This window comes from Neodiprion lecontei, chromosome 6 (genome assembly GCF_021901455.1).
Source record: "Neodiprion lecontei isolate iyNeoLeco1 chromosome 6, iyNeoLeco1.1, whole genome shotgun sequence".
NCBI classification, from domain to species: Eukaryota; Metazoa; Arthropoda; class Insecta; order Hymenoptera; family Diprionidae; genus Neodiprion; species Neodiprion lecontei.
This window is the reverse complement of record NC_060265.1, coordinates 7,476,382-7,498,536: the sequence shown is the minus strand read 5'-3', so window position 1 is coordinate 7,498,536 and position 22,155 is coordinate 7,476,382. Positions and strand designations below refer to the sequence as shown.

Sequence of the window (22,155 nt, the reverse complement as noted above, 5' to 3'; positions counted from 1 at the left end):
GACAAAGATAGCAAAAATTTTTCTTTTTAACGACATCTTCAGGCTATACAGGGAAATATAGAAATTCAGTTCTCAAAGTGGTTCTCAACCGTCGCCATTGACATTTTTACGTGAGTGTCGGACACGCTGCGATATAACCTCACAAAGGTTTCTCTCTGCTCACAATATAAACAGTCATATGAAAGAATGTGGACGTCTTAAAGATATTACAGATTGAGATTGTTTATGAGATTAACGTCTTTGATTTCATTGAAATTTATTTAATTCAGCTGCTTCTATTATACTTGGACAGTCATATCAACCACTATGCAGAAATCAGATCGTGGTGAGGAATTTGTTGTTAAATTAATTAATTTTTTTTTGTATATTAATCGATTAAAATTAACTAAATTGCCTCGATTAATATTCATAATACTCGATCTATCAATTCCAGGTAATGGACGAGAAAAAAAATTATCCTGGGCTTATCGGAACAAAAAAAGAATTTTGAAAAACAAACGTGCTGAAGAAGCTCCTGAGGATACCACAAACGTACAAGTCCAAAATAAAAAGGCTCGAATTGTGCTTCGTAATCTTCCATTCAAGGTAAAACTCTCTTTGGTAAAGTTTTTTTCATTTAAGATAAAAAAGTCATCAATGTGTAATAACTTATCACTAAATGGATATTTTCAGGTTACTGAGGATGACATTAAAAAACATTATGCACCGTATGGTGAAATTGAAGAAATAAATCTACTACGTCACCCAGGTGGTAAACTGGTGGGTTGTGGTTTCGTTCAATTTAAAAAAGTAGAACAAGCTTCAAAGGCGATATTCAACACAAATAAAAAAGAATTGCTCGGTAAGACTGAACAAAAAAAAGGACAGTGTTTTTCTGGTTTCATTGTTCAGTAAATTTAAGTCCTCCAACCAATTGCACTATCAATGAATATGAATTGTACATTTACATTATTTTTAATCAAATTTTAGGAAGAATCATCACTTCAGATTGGGCAATACCAAAATACAAATTTGCCGAAGGTATTAAGGACGATGTTGACAAGACTGAGGATCTAACTGATAAAACAGAAAGCAACATAGAAGTTGATACCCAAAATGAAGAGTCTACCTGTCTGTCAAAAACTCAGTTGAAAAAAAATCTAAAGAGGAAAAAAAAAGACAAAGATAGGCTGAAACACATTCAGAAACGAGCAAGGATTATAGTTCGAAATCTATCATTTAATGTGAGGATGAAAATATACTCTTATTTGATTTTAATGATTGTTAGGAAGACATTTTCGTATTAAGTCTTAATGAAATTTCATGATTTTAGATAACTGATGATTTATTGAAAGAACACTTTGCACCGTTTGGCAATGTAGAAGAAGTCACGATCCTAACTAGACCAGATGGAAAACTTGTTGGTTGTGGATTTGTTCAATACAATAATGTTCAGAGTGCAGCTAAGGCGATACATCATTTAAATTTAAAACCTCTGTTGGGTCGACCAATAGTGGTTGATTGGGCTGTACCAAAAACAAAGTTTGGTAAGGCCGATGAACAGAAGGACCCAAATGAAGCGGCAATAGAAGAAGTTGAATTAAAAAAGGAAGAACCCGATGGAGATGATTCAGGCTTGGATGAAGACCCAGACCAAAGTGACTCATCTTTAAAACTGGAAGAGGATCAATCTAATGACAGGCAAGTTCAAGCTTTTATTAATCATGACCAAGTTCCATTAATCATATCTTTTTTTTTTTGCAGGGAGAGTAAGGATGAAAAACCTATTGGTGCAAGTATCGAGGATGAAATTGATGACAAAGAAGATGAAGATGATGATGAGGACGAAGACGAAGACGAATATGAGGATAAAGTGGAAGTTAAGATCTCACCAGATGAAGTCAAGAATGAGAAATTTGACGAGAATGAGGCTTCTCGACCACGCCGAATTTCGAATGACGTTAACGAGGGAAAAACGGTGTTCCTTAAAAATATTCCCTTTTCTGCGACCAACGACGATCTTAGGAAATGCATGGAACAGTTTGGTCCAGTCTATTATGCTCTTGTTTGTATGGACCCCCTTACAGAGCATTCAAAAGGAACAGCATTTGTTAAATTTCAAGTAAGTTGTACACTGTAATATTTTATTAAGTGATGAAAATTGATGTTCATAAATAAACCGGTTTAATACCGTTTACAGCACGTGGAGGATGCAGAGAAATGTTTATCGGCTGGAACTGAGCTACGTATACATGATCAAACTCTAGATCCTCATAAAGCACTGAACAGAAATGAAGTGCAAGATAAATCAGAGCTGAAAAAACAAAAAGCAACTGATTCTAGAAACTTGTACCTTGTCAAAGAAGGAGGTAAGATAATATGAAATTTATATAGATTGGATTGTTGTGCTACATGGTCATTCATTTGTTATTTGGTTTGTGCGTAACAACACGTGAACGATGGATTAATTCCTTACAGTGATACTGGCTGGTAGTCCAGCTGCAGTAGGAGTATCTGCAGGGGACATGGCTCGTCGTTTGCAATTAGAACAATGGAAATCGCAAATGCTACGAAATTTAAATATGTTCGTTTCAAGGGTCCGTCTGGTTGTGCATAATTTACCCGTTTCAGTGGATGACAAAAAGCTGCGAGAAATTTTCCAGAACCATTCTGGGCCAAAAGCAGTTATAAGAGAGGTTATAACCACTTTTCGGTCAGGAGTTAATTTTAAATATCTCTATTTACTTATGACGCATGTTCATATTGGTTTTATTTCTTTCAGGCCCGAGTGATGCGGGATTTACGAAACATTGAGGCCAATGGAATTGGCAGGTCTAAAGAATACGGTTTCGTTGCCTTTACAAGCCACGAAGATGCGCTGAAAGCGTTGAGAAGTATAAATAACAATCCAAAAATCTTCGGCACCACCAAGGTAATTAATTTATATCTGACAGGATCTTGAATAAATAATTATCCAAACTTCTTATTTTCAGAGGCCTATTGTCGCGTTTTCAATCGAAAACAGAGTAATGGTGAATGCCATTAAAAAACGAGTAGAAAAAAGTCGAGAGCGCAATCCTCTGTGGACAGGAAGTAATCTAAAAACTAAGAATGACCGGCCCATGACAAATAAGAGAAAACACGAAGATGGCAAATATTCGGATGACAAGAAAACGAACAGTATTGGTAGGCCGACTGTCAATAATAGAAACAAGGATCGTCGGCCTGCGAAGCATCCTAGATTGGAAAATGGTAATGACGAGGGTGATGTTCAGCCATATTCTGGTGTAACGAGTAAACCAGGAGAGAGAAAAATGCGATCAAGATTCAATCTCAAGTCTCAAGCTATTTTACATAAACAAACTATGAAACGAGAATTAAAAAATAAAAAGTCTAAAGCGAAAATTCAGCAGACGAAAAAGGAACAACGGATCTCTCAAAAAGAAATAAGGGTAAGTCTTAATTATACCTCCCCATTCACATAAAATTTGTGACTTTGTTTTTTAAACGACCTTATTAGATTAATCGTTGGCTAACTCTAATTTTATTAATTTCATCAACAGCCGAAACAGGGTTCAAAGAAAAAAGTGAACAAAGAAGATATAAATTTCAGCAAATTGGTGAACAATTATAAGAATAAATTAATGGCAACGTCTAAGGAAAAATCCAAGTGGTACGAAACATAATAACTTATATTTGAAAAATTAGGATTGCGCCATGTATATAAAGTATTTTTTTTTTTGCGTTAGACTTTGAATTGTAAATTTTTTTTAAATTGAAAATTAAAGACTTTTATTTCACGGAAGTGTATTGTGCTTATGTAATTAATTCGACAACCTTGACGCTCCCAAACAACAATTATATAGATCAATAATACCGCTTATTTATGTAAAATAATCCAATTGCCCAGCCAAATTAATGATCCAGCGCGCCTTATTATGGGCAATCTACTTTTCATTTTTCATGTTCACGGCGCCGCGCTAGTTTGAATTTACTGTATTTAAAACGCCAGGAAATGATCGCCTTTGATTTGTAGGTGACAGATTTTTTCCCTTAAAACGTCACAATAAATTTGAACCATTATAATATTTGGTGTACGCGTACCAGTATTGTTCAAATTTTTATACGTTAAAAAGCGAACATTATGTTGACCCTTTTTATTCTACGACATCTGAAATCGCCGCCGCGTAAGCCCCATTATTACGGATACTACAGTCAAACCATTGTTTAAGAAGTGATAACAAATGAACGAAAAAAATCCTCGAAAGTTCCGTTAACAGAATCTATAACCGAACTAATAAAAACTAAATAAAAGAAATCTTTGCGAAAGGTCAAAAATTCATTCGAAGTCCGGGTTCATAATACTGTTGCGTTGTAACTGGTTAGGAGAATTAGGACATCCAGTTTGAGAGTCGAGAAAGGGGTTTCGAATAACCAGCGGTGAACCTAATTGGACGTATGCATGCGAATACTTTAAACTGGATTGGGCAGTGAGAACATCACTGGTGAAAAAATGTCTAGTATTGAGATGGGGGAGCGCGGATAAGGGGGCATCAGATAAGACGGAACACGGCTCTAGGCAGATGAATTCCGAAAGTCGGTTCGACTGACGGCGATGATAGTCTTGATGCCGCTTTTTGCGGTCTCGTCAAAAACCCGGAATAAAATTCACACGCTTTGTGCTACGAAGCCGCGGCCGTTTTAGTCGTCAAGGAGCACCAGTTTCAAAGGTCAATGGTCAAACGTGCGAGAGATTGTAGGTACAGGTGGGTTACGTCAATAACCGGTATAAAAATAAAATGTATAAGAGCGGATGTGAGAATACATATATCTGTCTAGTAGTATCCTTGAGTGGAAATAGCCACGCCAATTAGTTTACTTACTTCGGTGAATATCAACGTGAAACTTAGGCACCGCCAATAAATATGATCGCCCGGTTACAGGAATCGGCATATAAGACGACGCCGAGCGCTCGAATAATACTGATGTGCCGAACGGCATAGATTTACTTGCAAAGTAACCATGACCAACGGAGATGCGAATGACAAGAGGATCGGTTGCAAAAATCCCAGAACTAGTTTCTGCGATCGTATAACGTGGGCGCTGCACAGGTTGAGCGACTTGCGATGTTGGTAAATTGCCTTAGCAACTCATTGTGCAACAATGAAATAATAAAAAGTTACCATTCCACTCGCTATGCCGCATCCTTCTGTTTCCTTACCTTATTTCTTATCCACTTAGTAAAGGGTCACAATTTTCCCAGTTATGTAAGGAAAATGAACATGTAGTAGAGAAATTGGAGCATTTTATTTACGAGCGATAATATACGTAATATACCTTTTGTCATGTAAGAAGTTGAATGATCATATACTTTCTTTGGCTTTCTGTTTACACGATGAACGTGGTACTACGTAGGAAAATGTTTGAATCTAAAATTGAAGAAAATTATAAGTAAGAGTTTTTAATTGCAGTGTAACATATACGATATTATTTCGAAACTTCCTAAGAAAAAAAATAAATAAATTAACGGGGGGTAAAATCTTGATCTTTTGCTTTTATATTTTCGATTTGCTTATTTCAATACGATTATACAACTTCGTAATCTTTATAGCAAATGGTGGAAATAAAAGAAAATATAATTTGATTACAAAATAACCGCGTTGTATGACTATAATAGAATAAGGTACTGATCTACTTTATTATTCATGATTCTGACAACAAGGAAGTGAGCATAGTCATTTAATATCTTGATTTGATTTCAATGACTATTTCTGATTATCGTTAATTACATATACTACAGGTACAACGTGCCAGAGCGTGAAAGACCAACAATCATCTACAAAAAACTCCGAAAGTCTTTTAACAAACGACTATGATTAAAGAATTTAATACGATATTTTTCAAATTCAGTTGACATTATCAGCAAGTGCACGTATATTATTTTTACAAACTTCACATCATCAAATATCTAAATACCACATATTTCTGCGCGACCGAAACACTACAATAGCTTTAAATTTCGCTACACGTCTCGTCGCATGACCGATAAGGGTCGCTGCATATATAATTCTAAAGCTACGCTTGATGGCGGCGTATGTTTTATAAAAGTGGTCCCGAGTTCCAAAACCCCTTCTATCGCTATCCCCATGTAGCTTCCTCGGTCACGATCGAGGGTCTCGAGTACAACTCCTGCCTAATATCGCATTCAGTGTACTGTCTGTATGGATACGAAACAGAATCGCGCTGACAACAAGAAAGATTTTTGTTATTCCTTCCGTGATAAAATACTCAATTTTCGAGCATTTTATTTGCAATTTAATTTAGAAAATTGAAACAGTGGAGTGAGGTATTTTCGGACAAAATTCAGTGATTCATTCGTACTTTGAGTAGCAGCCGTGTTATTAATCAGCAGGTGATTTTTCGGTCTACAGGTTTTGTGAAATAAAAATTAAATCCTGTCTTCAAGATGAATGCTTGACTTGTACCGCACAACTTTGGGTAAATATTTCACCATTGAATTTTTCACACCTACGTTATAGTTTCGCAACTTCAAATATGATGGTAATAAATCATGTGGGATAGTATTGTAATAATTTTGAGATGCGTGGGATGCGAGAGAATAGAAACACACGTGCCTTCAGGGATAAGTGGGTTACGGAGCCTAAGTTGTATCCTAAGCCGTTCCTTAATCTCCGATGGACCAAATTTCGCCTGTAGCCTATAGCTATACCCATAGAGTAATTTAAGGCTCTCCATAACTTTCGCTTTTTGACATGACGTGAGCCGTTGATATTAATTCGATTCAAATCGCTGAGGACGGGACAATCAAATAATGAAGTCGTGACATTTTGAACTTTGGATACAGCCCCGTCATGTTCCAGAACTAAAAACTCCAATGTTCAACGAACTAAAAAAAAAAAAATCGTTGTGATAAACTTGAAATAAACATCTCTGGACGACATTCATTCAGTGTGAGTTTGTACAATAGCTGACAGCGTAACTTGTTTTTCATAATAACGAAACTCACGTCCTGTCGACTATATGTATACCTGTAAAGTACGCTGACATTATGTCGCTAAAAAAAAAAAAAATGTCAGACAATCGCAGGTGCGTTACGTGGAACGATATGTAAAAAATATAGAACACGGAGTACAAAGTACACACAAGGAGACAAGGGTAATTTACGGGAATTATAATATGGTGACCATGCTCTGCGGAATTGAATGGCGCAAAATAAATTGAGAGATGAATTTTTTCTGCACAGATTGATACTGCGTACGGTAGAGTGTGAAGTGTTATGCATCACATGCATACAGATACAGATGCTACAGGCTGACCGATATTTTTCGTGGTAGGTGAAACTGCGATGGCACACTTGAGGCATGGCGGAATATTTGGTGCGTCGAAAATTCTATGTAGATTTTCGACAGAAGCAACCCAAATCCTTACCAGATCGTTAGAAAATTTTGCGGATGTTACGCCGGACTTTGAATGGAACGATGCCAAGCCTTACACGGAAATTCCTGGGCCAAAGCCTGTGCCGTTTCTTGGCAATACATGGCGATTTTTACCTTACATAGGTGAGTGATGGTGCAGCTGTAATTAATATTAGAATTAATTTTGGAAAGTCGTTTTAAATAATGCTGGAGGTTGAGTTGAACGATTAAGCGAGTGGCGATATATATATATTTCACTAATAATGAACAGTGAAATAGAGAGAGATATTAAAAATAGTTGGAAGAAATCCCCCGGGTTTTACCAAATTGTAATTATTCACTAACTAAAATCCGGATTCATAGTGTCGATTCGAGCATCTAATAAGTAAAGCTCCGAATCAATATCTATATTCAAAAATATGCTTATGATTTATTTGACGGTCATGGAACCGAGGACGTGAATAAAAATTACTCTTATAATTTCAGTGTCTCGCGAGGGACAATTTATACTTTCTCTTTCCATATAGCCACAAGATTAAATGACTTTTCTCTGACTTCCCGGGTTTTCCTTGACCTCTGGCCACCATGTAAAACCACTGACAACTACACTTTTGGAAAGATACCGCAGTGTATTGGTATGGTTGACAATAATAAAATAACTTATTGTGTTATAATACTGAGAATCGCTCACTATGGTGAAATACCATTTTTTTTTTCATACGTCAATAGTGTTTTTTAATTTCATCAACAGTAAATGACGTATTAATATGTTGATCGGAAGAAATGATCGATTCAACTTTTAGTCCTTCTAAATCTCTGCATGAATCGTCCCTTGATCTCCGCATCACAATACCCAACACAAGAGAAAAACAATCAGCTGCAATTTTCAACAATTTAGAAACACTCTTTTTTTTTAAAAAAAAAACAGTGCTCCAAAGTAAACGGAATAAACGAAAACGAAAAAACGATCAAACTAAATTAATGTACTTATATTGACTGTAAGTTCGATAACTGTAGCAAAAAAAAAGTATCTTCAGCTGAATATTTTAAAAGCAAAGGTATAAACCCAATTCTATCAATCGACAAAAATCGATTTAGCATCCTTTTGCATTGTAAACCGATCGTGGCCGCACGGAAGCCGTAAAAATGGGTTCGAAATCGTGAAGTATCACCGAGTGAGGAAGAGATGCTGCTTTTCGACAGTTTTTGTTTCCGCATATTTTACATGAAAATGAAAGTTTTTCAAATCGTTTTTGATACTAAGTTATATAATCCAGAGTTCAAGGAATATTCACAACCAAGTTTATTCTCTTATACAAATTGTTAAAAATGTTACGATATTCTTCCAATAAATGCATCTTATCTTAATACTTTACCCTAATTAAGGTACAATAATAATGCACGGAAATTTATATACTTGACGTAGATACCCGAATTTAGAGTAATTAGATAGTTACCTACTTTCACTCCGGCAGTGCAGTGAATTTCTTCGACCAAGCGGAATCGCAAAATCATTAATAACGCATGTATTTTGGGCCCCGCAGGCGATTTTAAAATCGAGGAGGTCGACAAGGTTTCGAAACGCCTGCATAAAAAATACGGTAATGTGGTAAAAATCGGGGGTCTTCTGGGTCGGCCGGACATGGTTTTTTTGTACGACGCTGATGAAATTGAGCGGGTTTTTCGCAGCGAGGAAAAAATGCCTCATCGCCCGTCCATGCCTTCCTTAAACTACTACAAACACGTCTTGCGCAAGGATTTCTTCGGCGAAGATGCCGGGGTCATTGCAGTGTGAGCAAGAAACTTTCCTCCGATTATACTCGAGAGTGTCATTTCACCTGTATTCTGAGGTTCGATGCAATAACGCGGAGCACTTTCCGCTTCGCGAACATTAATTAGACTCCTCCCAACCGCAACTAATGATTTCGCAGCGACGTTCAAGATAAGTGGCCGGTGTTTTCTCTGATCTTTTGTTCTACTTTCAATGTCATTTCATCACGCGTGTCCTGCATGGAGTATAAACGGAAAATTACTGATTCGATTCAAAGCTTGATTCTAGACAATAAAAGATTAAAGAACACGAGGGGTGAAATTGCGTATTTCACCGATGTATCGAACTGAGGTAATATGAAAGCTTCGAAATTATTCTAGAGCAACTGTTTCACTGTGGCTTTTGAACTACCGCATTTACCACACGTACTTTCTCAGCTAAAAATTAGTGCGGTCATATATGTGTACGAGATTGTTACTGATACATATAATTATAACGGGTTCTTGTGACGTTCTTTACGGAGAGAGTGCACGAACAGAAGCTAACCCATCGATGTTGAAACTCTTCTTTGTGTCTTTTGAAATTAGACACAATTCCGCGGTTGAATCTTCGGCGGCTGTCTCAACGAACTTGAGATCCGAACAATTTGCCAACGGTATTCAATTCTCCTTCACATACACAACAATCATTTCGAATGATTAGAAAGTTTTATAGCTCAATTTACGATTTTATCACATTTCCGATTACACGTATCATTCGAAAGTCTGCATTACGTATTCGTATTCATAATGATACACACCTAGGCAGGATTTGTTATACTGTGACTACGAATTCAATTAATTCAAATTGATTGCAGACACAGTTAAGATTTTAGAAACATTCGAATATATTACGCTGAAGACATTCGAACGGCCACGATTCCCCGGCAAGGTCGGCCGAATCAGGATGACTAATTTAACTACCTTGCAAATTATGACCTGAATTAAAAAATTCGTGAATTAATGTATCCATAACGTTTCAGGCACGGCGAGAGTTGGTATAATTTTCGGAGCAAGGTGCAGCAGGTTATGCTACAGCCGCGAACTGCTAAACTTTACATCGGTGCAGTCCAAGAAGCAAGCGAAGCTTTTGTTCAAAGGTTCAATCCCGACCGTACCAATTATTCAAAAACATCAAGGAATTATAAATCATATTTTCTATCCCCTTTCAGAGTGAAAAAAGTACGAAATTACAAGGATGAAACGCCCGACCATTTTCTAAACGAAATTCACAAATGGTCCTTGGAGTGTGAGTGTTGGATTATTATAACTCGAAAGAATGTCGCATGACATTCATTTATTATGTATGCTAGGGCATATTCATTGTCGTGAATTTTTTGGAAATCTCAATAACTTTATTCGTTGCAGCTATAGCTCGTGTGGCTTTGGACGTAAGATTGGGGTGCCTGGACGACGACGCGCCCCTGGAGACGCAGGAGCTGATCGACGCGGTGAATGTATTTTTCAAAAACGTCGGTGTTCTCGAGCTGAAGGTCCCATTTTGGAAACTATTCAACACTCCTACCTGGCTAAAATACGTAAAAGCCCTGGATACGATAGTCGAGTGCGAAACATTAACATCCCCATTCGATTCCTTTTCCGCAACCGAATAAAATTTTAGACTGAAATACTCTTTTTTGTCACGAATATAAATTTGTTTCTTCAAACCTTCGGGAATTCATCGTGTTTCCATGTTGCAGAATTACCTCGAAGCACACCAATGCCGCGCTGGCAAGAACGAAAACGAAAGAAATCACGGGGGATGCGAAAAGTGAACCTTCGTTACTGGAAAGATTGCTGGCCATGGATACGGGGGTTAAAATCGCGACCATTCTAGCTCTGGATCTATTCTTAGTAGGAATAGACACAGTGAGTGGTTTTGATGATAGGTCGTGAAGTCGGAGTCTGGTAGCCTGACTTTTCCTAACCAGTAATTTTTATACCATTAGTTTGAAAAAAAAAAGAGAAAAAAGTCAATTCATACATCGTAACTGTAATGAGAAACGCTAACGATCACCCGACGTTTCTTCGCAGACTTCAAACGCGGTCGCATCCGTTATTTACCAGCTCGCATTACACCCGGAGAAGCAGAGAAAACTTTATGAAGAAGTTTCAACGGTTCTGCCTCCCCCGGGAAAACCAATTGAGGCTAAACACGTGGAAGAGATGAAATACCTGAAGGCCTGCATCAAAGAAACCCTGAGGTATACGCATATCATAGGAATAATCCTGTCGATGTAATTTTCTTACGGTGATTGGAAATCACCTTCTTCTTAATAATGGATGTAAGATTGTACAGATAATTTCGCAAAGGATCTAAATAATTGTAATACTATTTTTCACGACATTTTTTTCTGCAGAATGTATCCAGTTGTTATCGGGAACGGACGATGCATGACAAAAGATACCGTGATCGGGGGTTACCAAATACCAGAAGGTGTAAGTTTACATAAATTCGAGCGCTGTATTTATGGTCTCGATCCAATTCGGATAGATATCTGTGTTACGCATTCCATGAATGCATTCCATGAATGCGTAAGATCGATATCGATCCTTAATATCGGTCCGCCACCGTTGCAATCCGAAGTTCGTACGTAACACACATTATGACGACTCATTAAATAAACGGTTCGCCCAACATCCCAGACTCGACAGTTACCGTATTGGTATACTTTCAGGTCCAAATAGTATTTCAACATTACGTGATCAGCAATCAGGATAAATATTTTCCCGGAAGTGAAGAATTTCTTCCTGAGAGATGGATGACAGGACGTGATTTTAATCACGGAGTAAAACACGCCTTCGCTTCTTTGCCGTTTGGTTACGGACGTCGAATGTGTTTGGGAAGGCGATTTGCGGAGTTGGAAATGATTATCGTTCTTGCTAAGGTGCGTAAAAAAAAGTTTCATTCTCAATATTTAATAGGAAATATAGTTAGAATTTCTCGAATGAAACTTTGGCACCCGAGTATAAATTTAAATCCAATTTTTTCTTCCAGGTCATCCAATCATTCAAGCTTGAATACCACTACGATAAACTAGATTATCACATTGATCCAATGTACACACCGAACGGGCCACTTAGAATTAAGATGATCGACAGGTAATCAATAAATTATGCCTGTACTAAGTAGGTAGCGTTCAACCTACTTTGAACGAAAAAAGTGCGGCTATACATATGTAGAAAGTTGAAATTTCCTACTGATTAAGAGTTCAACAAAGAATAGAGCTTTTGTATTTGGAACACATTTAGTTATTTAAATGACAAGTTGTAGATTAAGGGTGTTCACTGCAGTGGAAAATAAAGTGAGATTAAATAGGAGTGATTCTTTACTGGTACAACGTTTAGATAATCGTCGAGATTAATAATGATCTCGTTATTTATATGTACAAATTAAATATAAAACATTAATTTCGCCTATGAATACTGGAAATTCATTTGACTTTGTATGGGATCCATTCCAGCCCTTTCAATCACCCGCATCGTTTTATCTCTTCAACATCTTGAACTTGAGTTCACCATCAGGTGCGTACATAAAGGTTACTTTGTACTTCAAAGGCTCGTGATGATACTCTAATTTATAAGAGCGAATAAGCTGGAAGATAAAACGAGTATGAAGTGTTAATTTTATAAATGTTTATGCTGTAACCACTTTTCGCTTGGATTTCAATTATCTGTGAAAACAATAAATATGGATATGTCCGTAGAATTTTTTCAGCAAGTTTCTCGTATTAGAAAATTAATCACAGGATAAATATTATGATAATCACCGGGAACAATTCTGATGTTTCTCTGGAAATCGAAAAAGTATTTCGTGGCTTCTCGGGCAATGACCTCGCTGATTTACATATTTTAACATATAGACGTTTTTGTAGTCTCTCAACGAATGTTAAGTAACTTCTGCCGAAAGTTCCTAGAAAACGGGAGACGTTTGACGAATTCAACATACCTTCGTTAGAAGAACCTGCATTTCCAAGTCAGCAAATCTTCTTCCGAGACACATGCGAGCCCCGTAACCGTAGGGAAGCGACGCGAATGGGTGCAATTTTTCAGTAGCGGATTCCTTCAGCCATCTTTCAGGTTTGAACGATTTTGCGTCAGCCACATATTCCTCCATGTTGCCCGTGACCAGAGTGGGAAATACTACTTGAACCTGGACGAGGAGCAGGGAAAATATTTCCGAATATTTTATTCGTTGATATTCTTCAAACTTGTTTTATCCAAAAACTTTTGGAGACAGAACTCACCCCCTTGGGTACTTTGTAACCGCAGATCACAGTGTCGTTTTGGAGTGTTCTTCCGTTTCCAATCACTGTAGAATAAACTCTGTAACAAGGAAGCCGACAAACTTGCATATGATTCCTTAAATTGTAAACGAGTACATTTTACCCTTGCTGTCGATCTTCAACTCACCGAAACACTTCACGGATGAATGCCTTCATGTAGACAGCCTGGTCCAGATGTTGAGTAGTGATGGGTACATTAGGATCCGGCAGGATTTTCAACAGTTCTTGATACATTTTTTCCTGTATTTCAGGTCTCGTCGCTAGTTGATAGAGAATCGAGCAAACTGCCATCGAGATCTGGATTATGAAACATCCCATAGTATTTAAAAATCTGTCAAGCGGTGTTTCCATCCTTTACGTTTAAGAACTTACCGTATCAATGCCGACTAGAATAAGATCCAAGGCAAGAATATACGCCATTTTCGGATCAGTTTCTTTGGCCAAGATTCTTTCCACTAGTGACAAGTCGGTCTCGCTAACAGATGTTTTAGTTTTCAGCCTTTCCATTGCTTCGTCGATGTGCTTCATGCATATCCTGATGGGACGAAAAGACTTTACGTTACTTTCGTGGTTGCAAGTGTGGTTCGCTTATAGTCCACGTACCAATACGGTATCGGTTAATGATTACGGACGGTTTGTGACAATGCTTACTTTATGAAATAGTCCATGTTACGAACATAGCGAGTCCAGAGCGGAGTTGGAATGTACCTCCAGAAGGGTGCTTTCAACTCCAAGACAGCCACATTCCTCAGCGCATATTTAGCTGCGTCAATTATTTTTTGAGGCTCGGAATCGGGCGCCAAATTTGCTCCAAGGCAGCCCAACCTTACGTCAAGGGCAACTCTCCCGATGCCTATAGACGAGGAAGATCAATGTGAAGAAATGCGGTATTCAAAGAGCCAAATGAATTCACAAAGTTTTTTTTTTTTTTGAAAGCTATACCTACATTCAAGAGCCCATTTGTGAATTTCATTATCGAAGTCAGCTGGTAATTCTCCATCGTTTCTCTTGATTTCATCCATTCTGAAATTTGAGCGTGATTAGATTACCGCTCTTGCTTCGTATAGACTTCAGTTTCGTTTACTGCATTGTATAGCGCATAGGGCCGTCTACCTCTGGATGAAGTCATCAGTCACGACTCCAATGGGTTGAATGTACTTTCTGACCGTCAAGGGTTGTAAAACTGGCTTCTGCACACGTGTGCGAAATTCTCTCCAAGGTTCACCATGTCTTCAATATCAGAATAAAAATCCGTTAGTTTACAATCTGATGATTTTCCCAAGATTTTTGACACTTAAGTTTAATTTATAACGATATTAATCGATGATTCAACGAGTTCGTACCAATTTTATCGATATCGTAAGACGCCTGTAAACGAATGTCAATGCCGAAGGAATACAAATTCAACTGTGGCAGTTATGTAAGTGGGTGTGATTCTGCGTAATTTACGTAACGATTACGTAGTTATTGATCAAGAAAGCTGTTCCTTACACGCCAACGACTCCTGGTAAGTCACCAAAGAATTCCTTGCGTACAGTGCCTTTATAGTGGACGAGACAGGGCATGGAGGGTCTGAAGGGAGTCGGTCCCTCGTGGCGATAGACTTTTTCTATCTCATCAGCGTCGTAGACGAAAAGAAGATCCGGTCTCCCAATGAGGCCAGTCAGCCTCACAATCTTTCCGTAATGTTGGTGAAATAATTCGGAAATTTTTGCAACGTCCGATATTTTGTACTGGCCGATAACTGGTAAGAGTCTCCATGTGTTTCCGAGTATTGGCAGCGGCTTGGGTCCCGGAATTGTCTCGTAAGGTAAAGCATCGCTTATATCCGGAGATTGGGATGCTGCGACAGTTTTGCTAATGCTGGTTGCGTCGGTGCATAACGTTCGAAGAACCATCGGCTTCCATCTGAAGAGCCTTCCCATATCGAGTGCGGCTAATAAAAAATGAAAACTGATCATTGTATATTGCATTTAACGAGAAGTACGATGAAGCAGATTGCGGAGTGAGTGAAAGTATTACAACGTATGGCATTGTGTATCAGTCGATATTTGACATTACGGTAAATTTGATGTCATGAATCATTGTGACCTAGCAGCATGTTCCTTACGAATTATTAGTATTAGCTAATGGCCAAAAAAGCACGAATTCCATACTACGTGGAGAATCAGACATGAGACCAGTGCTCAAAATGAGTCGGATCAATCCTAACAATCCTAACTATGTCAACGGTTGCGTCGGCTACCGCGAGATGATACGCGAGCTACTTTCACTTCAAACGGACACTTGACTGTGACAATCTCGTTGCAGAACTGTTTTTTCACAATTTCCGTCACAGGAGACGTACCCTGTCGGGTATACGCAAAACAGTTCACGCAAATGTACTACAATATCATGAAACTAAGTCAGTTGTGAAGCACCGTACGGAATGTTACACTGCGATTCTTTACATGCTACAGGTAAAATTATGATTGCCAAAGTCATTAGAATTCTATACCCGTAATTTGACGTACTTTTTTTTAAAGATCAGCGTATAATGATGAGTTAAAATAACGGACAGTAATCAAGTCAGCTTTGCCTAATCTTCATACGTTTAATAATTTACTGTTATAATTCACGGATGAATCTTTTTAGCGAATACACTGACCTAAGCTGACACACTGGGTTTAAAACTGGCACTTCGAAGTAGCAGACACTACGTGTATAAGCTCGACGATCAAGCTCTCTCCTGTTTCGCGGTTGGTCTCCCACTCGAGACTCGACGGAAGTAGCACGATTACTCGCAGCAAAGAATGTCCTCCACCTCCAGTAAAACACTGTTCACATTACGTGAATCCGAACGTATCTATAGCCAACTGTAAATGTTTGTACACATATCACATCCTGCTCAACTCTGCGTACAACTATGATACGAACGAATCCATTGATCCATCACGCAGTAGCCGGAGGAACATATTCTACATTCTTCGTTTTTTGCATTATTACATTTTCGTATGTTTTGAGATCGTTGATTGATTGAGAAATGATTTTGATTGACTGAAGAATAGTGAAAGATCAAAGATACGTATCTACACGTAAACTGAAACGTATCGACCGATTCGAATACTTTGAAGATAGCTGCAACTAGGAAAAAGAATAATTTTTCCTCAGAATGAATTTCTCTCAAACGACATAATCCTGAAACCCTCGAACCGATAACGTATTTTTCGATTATAGCGCAAATATGTATATTGTACGCTTCGTCCTTTGAACGTAAAGAATTTGAATCCAACGTTGTTATAATGACTAGTTGTCGTATATTTTCAAAATCGAAAAACCAATGTTTCTCTTACAACCGTGTCAGTTTTTTTTCCTACAGAATTATTCCCAAACGTCAGGGTCACGTAAAAATAACAAAAGGAGCTTTGCAAAAATTAGCCTGTCTACGGTCGATTTTATATTGAAATTCGATACGCAGAGATAATTATGCAAAACGACATCTCGACGGAATTGAAATTACGTGTAATGCGAAATTGCGGATGCCGAAAATAGAAAAGAATATACTCAATTTCGAAGTCGTCGGTAGGAACGCTCTGAACAATCGCGGATTCCGTCTATCCAAGTGGAAATTCTTTTTCAATATAAAATATACCTACCGCGAATTTTCGTGGATGCGCACCGTGAGGTCCACTCTGAGCAACTTCGTTATTAATTCGTTAGCACGCGGCTGATGCGAAACTCGGAGGTGCTCGGAGTGGAATTGTATCATGAATTGCCTATAATTAGGGGTCACCTGTTGCGCATCCATGAAAACGCATGCTATAAGGTATACACTAGCCGCTATCTGAAGCGTAAACGATGCGACACATCTCTGGGGGGGAGGAGGTTCAGCCGAACAGATTTGAAAAGATCAACTTGACTACTGAATACACTCGTTGACTGAAGAATAGTTTGTCAACGGTTGAAGGGTTAATGAAGATTAGTGAAGACAATATCATAGGCTTGTAAAGTATAAGTTGTCTGTGGTCATGATTCTTCTTTTGAATCAGACATACCTATGTAGCTCGATTCACCGTTGACTGAATGACTGATTCAGTGGCCGAAGATATACATATACTTTGGAGCAGAGTTGTATTTTAAGAGTCAACGGCTGTCAACGTCGACACTACCGCCCCCTTGTTTAGTAATTAAATCACCATCAGCGGCTTCGGCGCAGTTTTTTATTGTTATTGTCGCTCCGTTATCGTGTATATAGTAAAGGTTCTGACAATTCTTTCCCGAGAGTTCGTTTGTACAAACGTTTTGAATTTTAGAACCATTTGGCGGAGGAATGACAGTTACAAAATCTAAGAAAGTGTGAAAGCGATTCGAGCTAAAAGATGGCTCAAGACGTAACTTGGGTTATGACTGAAGCCAAGGATCTGATGCTTTCCGAATATAAAGAAATAACAACGCTCTTACAAAAACCCATCAAGGATAAAAGACGTATAAAGGTATAAAAAAAAGACATTAAACTTTTGATTGTATCTATGCTCAACACTATTTGACAACTTTCTGAAAATTGACTCACTATTAATTTCTGTTGTCATTAATTACAGTACACATGCTTTGACGTCTCATCAAACTTTATCGCGCTTGGCTCGACGAGCGGAAGCATATATTTGTTTGCCAGAGACACCTGCATTTTTCAGCAGCTCATACCCCTCTCAGTACGTATATCTGCGCTCCCTGAATGTGTATAGAAAAAATAACATGAACATGTTCCAAAACTAAGTTTCATGTTAGAAACCAATGTTAAACTTTATCTTTGTACAAAACAGAATGGAGCTGTAGCTCACATCCTAATATCACCAGATCAAAAGGTAGTAGCACTATCAACTGTAGATGGAAATGTCTGCCTTATAGTTTTAAAACCCACTGTGAAAGAGGCTATGATATCAACAAAAAGTGAACGGAATGGCGAATGCGTTACGGCATTATGTTGGAATGACAACAGCACTGAGTTGTACATCGGGGATGAAAATGGGACGGTTCATGTTATGGGTCTATCTATGTTTACTGTAAGTAATATATCAGCAAAGTTCACGCTTTCAGCAAAGATATAAATTTTATATTCACACTTGACTTAAACTGTACGAACAGGTCAAGAGAGGAATCTTCCAAGATCCTGCTTGTCCTATTATGGGATTGAATTATAAAATTGTTCAAATGGACTTTTGTTCGCCGCTTCTTCTCATATCGACAATATCAAACTGCTACATATGCGACACTGTTGAAGGACAGTACGAGAAAGTTGGATTGAGAACAAGACAGGGAGAATTTGGTGCTTGTTTTTATAATCCAAGTACCATAAGAGAAGCGGATTTTTCAGCAACACAACAGAAGCATTCATCTTCCACCAATAAGGAGTTCAAAAGCACAAAGATTGACAAAAAGAATCAACAGTATCCAAAAATTTATTGCGCTAGACCTGGCTCTAGGTTGTGGGAAGCAGAGTCAAATGGGAAGATTGTTAAAACTCATAACTTTAAAGAGGCTTTAGCTATCCCCCCATCTACTGTACACAAGTCGATCGGATCAAAGATGACTTGTGCAGAATCATCCAACTGCGATTGGTCACCTCAATCGCTGAAATTTTCACCTCTTCATATCATAGCCAGCAAATATTTACTCACATATAATTCGAATGCTCTCTATGTTTTCGACCCTGTAAATTCCGCGGTTATTTTATGGTGTAATGAGTACACAGATGTTGCTGCAGCAAATGTTGTAGATAATCAGATTTATGTCATGACAAATTCTGGTGATTTTCACTGCCTAGAACTTACGCCAACTCCTTCGTCCATGTCAAATCAAATTGAAAAAGGCAGTAAATTAGATTCGGGTATAGTAGTTGTGAATAATAAAAACTCTAAGCTTCTGAAATATACAAAAAATGAAGAAATATCTGAAGTAGAGAAGAAATGTGATAGCAACAATAAACTGCCAGTTGAGTTTAGGAAGGAGTTGAACAAATGTGAATTAAGTGTTTTGAATAGTCAGAATCTCATAGCACGCAATACGAAAGAAGATCAAAAAAATGAATTTAATGACATAGTAAGGCTCGATGCAGAGTACATAGATATCGATAAGGAACTCAAAATGGGTCCGTCACAAAAACATGTAGGAGTTGAAGAAACAATGAATATAGAAGAAAATCTAGGCACTACCAAAGATGAAATTAGAAATGTAATGGATGATGTGCAAGTTATTTACTCACTAGTAAACAGTTTAGATAGCATAATGTCTGATGATGAAATTGATAAAATTTTATGCACAGTACGAGAAAGTATAAAGTGCATAAAGGAATCGTGTGAGAAATTAACTGAGCCAAAACCAAGTGTTTTGAAAGCAATTAACACTATTGAGCAGTATTATAGACATATTTTTTTATCAAGACTGAACAAAGACCGATTAATTGAGACTAAAAATGAAAATATACTCAATGAAGCGATGAGTTCCTTCTTAGAAATTAATGTATTACATCAGGTAGAATGCGAGTGTGGCTTTCCCTACCTGACCAAGCAGCCAGAAGAGCCAAAATTTTTTAAGATAGGAATTGTTATTTTGCAAAAATACTCCGAGATCAGCAAAGAGACTTGCATTAATTTATGCAAAAAGGTGCCTTATATGTGGCGGCCTTATGTGAACATTTATTCTAAGCAAAAGGATTTTTTTGAAGAAACAACATTTGTTCATTGTTTACAAACGCGAGATGATCTAGTTCTTTCGTTTCTATTACTACCACTAAATGGAGAACAATGGAAGTTTGCAATGAAAGCTATCAGTAATCTGCAATTAAAAAAGTGCCTCGGTTGCAATGGGCCTATTACTGCAACAAACACGCAGAATGATTTGTCTATAAATTGGAATAACATAGCTCATGAAATAATGAAGAGAGAAGGACCTGACGTCAGTGTTAATTTTTTGACAACAATAGCAACAATATTACCGTCTGTCTCATTCAGTAGAAAGTATGAAAAGTTAATTTTCACGTATTCAGAGAGAAGATTAAGACAGTTGATAACTAATTTTATTTACTCCGTTTGCAGTTTATTTCAATCTCTCATCTTTACGAAAATTTTGAAACATCATGAATTCGAACAGCCTATGGACTTCGATCAGATACTCAATGAAACTCCTTATGACCCATATAGTTTGCTGTGTTGTCCAAAGGTAAATGTATAATTGATCCTTTGGCATTTTGACTTCATTTAATTTTCGAGCATCGTGAAATATTTTTAGTGCTGTAAGAATAGCTGTAATTTTCATCCCTGATTACCCATTATTTAAATTATAACTGATTCGCAGGTACGATTCGTAATTGTACATGCTGTGATGAATTTTATTTTGTTTAGATCCAAACGCAATTACTACATACCCTGCAGAAAGACCTCCAGAGGCCAATGGATAGGCACGTGTTTGGAACTCAGGCTCATCACTGGGGAATGCACCATAAGCCAGCTAAATCAATATGTCCCTGCTGTACCTTGCCTCTAAAAACCCCAGTACTTCTAGACAATAACGGCTTATCGCTGTTTCCATGTGGTCATTCTTATCATGTCAACTGCTTGATACAGAAAAGAGTCCTGAAATGTAATTTGCATAATAATTGATCATTGTTAGGATTAAGTAAAGTCAATTATTTTTTTTAAAATGATTCCGTAACGACGGTAATTGTGACGATCATATAAATTTCGATGGATATAATGAGCAAATTGAATTAAACTCAAAATCCTGAAAAGAACAATATTGAATGTAAGATATAAGGAAATGTTTTTGATATTATACGCGAACTAATGCACGGTGGATAATCACTAATTTTAAGATAAAAATTTGCTGATCAGATTTATAGATAGGCTTTAAACTATAAACGAATACCTATGTTAATAATGTATGTTGAACATCTTTAATTATCATATTTATTATGAATTTTACAGTAGTTTTATCACAGCTAGTTTTCAAGTGTTTGAGCATTTCGAAATAATAAATAAAAATCTATTTAATATAAAGATGATTCGTTTTAATTTCACCTTCTTACCTCAAGATTTACAAAAGGGAATACAGTAACTGCCTTCACATTTTTTTTCTTCTCTTCAAATTTATAAGAGTAATGGAATTTTTAGATAATGATTGCTTTCAACAAAAGCTTCCCCGTTTAAAATCCACAAATACGAACTCAATTGTAGTAATAGGTTCAAAGAAATCGAATACTAATTACAGAATTACAGTTCCTAAAATTATAGAGCAAGTTTATCAGCATCGTCTACACTTAGAAGGTTGCAAATTTCATGTGCATGTAAAAATTTTACGGCTGATTAGTATCATCACATGGTATAGTGTTGAAATGTAATTGAGAAGGAAAAGAATAGTGATATTCCCTTTCATGAATCTCAGTAGTTTCGTTAGAAAATTATACATGCTAAATTAGCATGAATATTGCGCGGCATAAAAATAAAATATTCTATGATGCTATGATATTGGCGAAAAATAGATGAGTTAGCAACTATGGTCAATATTGCAGAAAGTGCTTGAAATTCTTATGAGTAGGTTCCAGTCTTCGTAAGAATGATGCCTAATATGAGACAATCGTCTTAGAATAGCACATTTAGGGCTAATGGATTAAA

General features: G+C 37.3%; 4 protein-coding genes across 10 annotated transcripts; 3 read left to right on the top strand and 1 right to left on the bottom strand.

The window, feature by feature from the left end:
- The first annotated feature begins 92 nt into the window (after positions 1 to 92).
- LOC107219947 (RNA-binding protein 28) lies at positions 93 to 3,744 on the top strand. The gene is made up of 11 exons (XM_046743375.1): positions 93 to 325; positions 434 to 585; positions 673 to 841; positions 970 to 1,223; positions 1,313 to 1,680; positions 1,744 to 2,101; positions 2,180 to 2,348; positions 2,458 to 2,675; positions 2,762 to 2,911; positions 2,973 to 3,431; positions 3,543 to 3,744. The coding sequence occupies exons 1-11, from the start codon at positions 307 to 309 to the stop codon at positions 3,663 to 3,665; spliced, it is 2,439 nt and encodes an 812-aa protein (XP_046599331.1). The 5' UTR covers positions 93 to 306; the 3' UTR covers positions 3,666 to 3,744.
- Positions 3,745 to 6,171: 2,427 nt separating this feature from the next.
- On the top strand, positions 6,172 to 12,545 carry LOC107219969 (probable cytochrome P450 301a1, mitochondrial). 3 transcript variants are annotated; one of them, XM_046742971.1, is made up of 13 exons: positions 6,172 to 6,325; positions 6,411 to 6,477; positions 7,335 to 7,559; positions 7,943 to 8,050; positions 8,960 to 9,206; positions 10,208 to 10,324; positions 10,397 to 10,473; positions 10,593 to 10,788; positions 10,925 to 11,093; positions 11,259 to 11,428; positions 11,585 to 11,663; positions 11,903 to 12,112; positions 12,223 to 12,545. In XM_046742971.1, exons 2-13 carry the CDS (start codon positions 6,450 to 6,452, stop codon positions 12,328 to 12,330), a joined length of 1,734 nt encoding a protein of 577 aa, XP_046598927.1. In that variant the 5' UTR covers positions 6,172 to 6,325; positions 6,411 to 6,449; the 3' UTR covers positions 12,331 to 12,545. The 3 variants fall into 3 exon arrangements, with proteins under 3 accessions (XP_046598927.1, XP_046598926.1, XP_015513836.2); XM_046742970.1 differs by having other exon boundaries at positions 6,173 to 6,477; XM_015658350.2 differs by lacking the exon at positions 7,943 to 8,050 and having other exon boundaries at positions 6,178 to 6,477.
- Positions 12,531 to 17,203, bottom strand: LOC107219950 (probable cytochrome P450 301a1, mitochondrial). 4 transcript variants are annotated; one of them, XM_046742974.1, is made up of 10 exons: positions 17,146 to 17,203; positions 15,002 to 15,446; positions 14,624 to 14,740; positions 14,457 to 14,533; positions 14,162 to 14,363; positions 13,883 to 14,045; positions 13,638 to 13,807; positions 13,472 to 13,550; positions 13,174 to 13,377; positions 12,531 to 12,819 (listed from the first exon to the last, which is right to left on the bottom strand). In XM_046742974.1, exons 2-10 carry the CDS (start codon positions 15,433 to 15,435, stop codon positions 12,712 to 12,714), a joined length of 1,554 nt encoding a protein of 517 aa, XP_046598930.1. In that variant the 5' UTR covers positions 15,436 to 15,446; positions 17,146 to 17,203; the 3' UTR covers positions 12,531 to 12,711. The 4 variants fall into 4 exon arrangements, with proteins under 4 accessions (XP_046598930.1, XP_015513808.1, XP_046598928.1 ...); XM_015658322.2 differs by lacking the exon at positions 17,146 to 17,203 and adding an exon at positions 16,158 to 16,279; XM_046742972.1 differs by lacking the exon at positions 17,146 to 17,203 and adding an exon at positions 16,024 to 16,269.
- Positions 17,204 to 17,489: 286 nt separating this feature from the next.
- On the top strand, positions 17,490 to 21,540 carry LOC107219963 (Hermansky-Pudlak syndrome 5 protein homolog). 2 transcript variants are annotated; one of them, XM_015658342.2, is made up of 6 exons: positions 17,490 to 17,982; positions 18,088 to 18,198; positions 18,310 to 18,549; positions 18,632 to 20,502; positions 20,581 to 20,704; positions 20,887 to 21,540. In XM_015658342.2, exons 1-6 carry the CDS (start codon positions 17,869 to 17,871, stop codon positions 21,142 to 21,144), a joined length of 2,718 nt encoding a protein of 905 aa, XP_015513828.2. In that variant the 5' UTR covers positions 17,490 to 17,868; the 3' UTR covers positions 21,145 to 21,540. The 2 variants fall into 2 exon arrangements, with proteins under 2 accessions (XP_015513828.2, XP_046598719.1); XM_046742763.1 differs by lacking the exon at positions 17,490 to 17,982 and having other exon boundaries at positions 18,095 to 18,198; positions 18,395 to 18,549.
- The last annotated feature ends 615 nt before the right edge of the window (positions 21,541 to 22,155 follow it).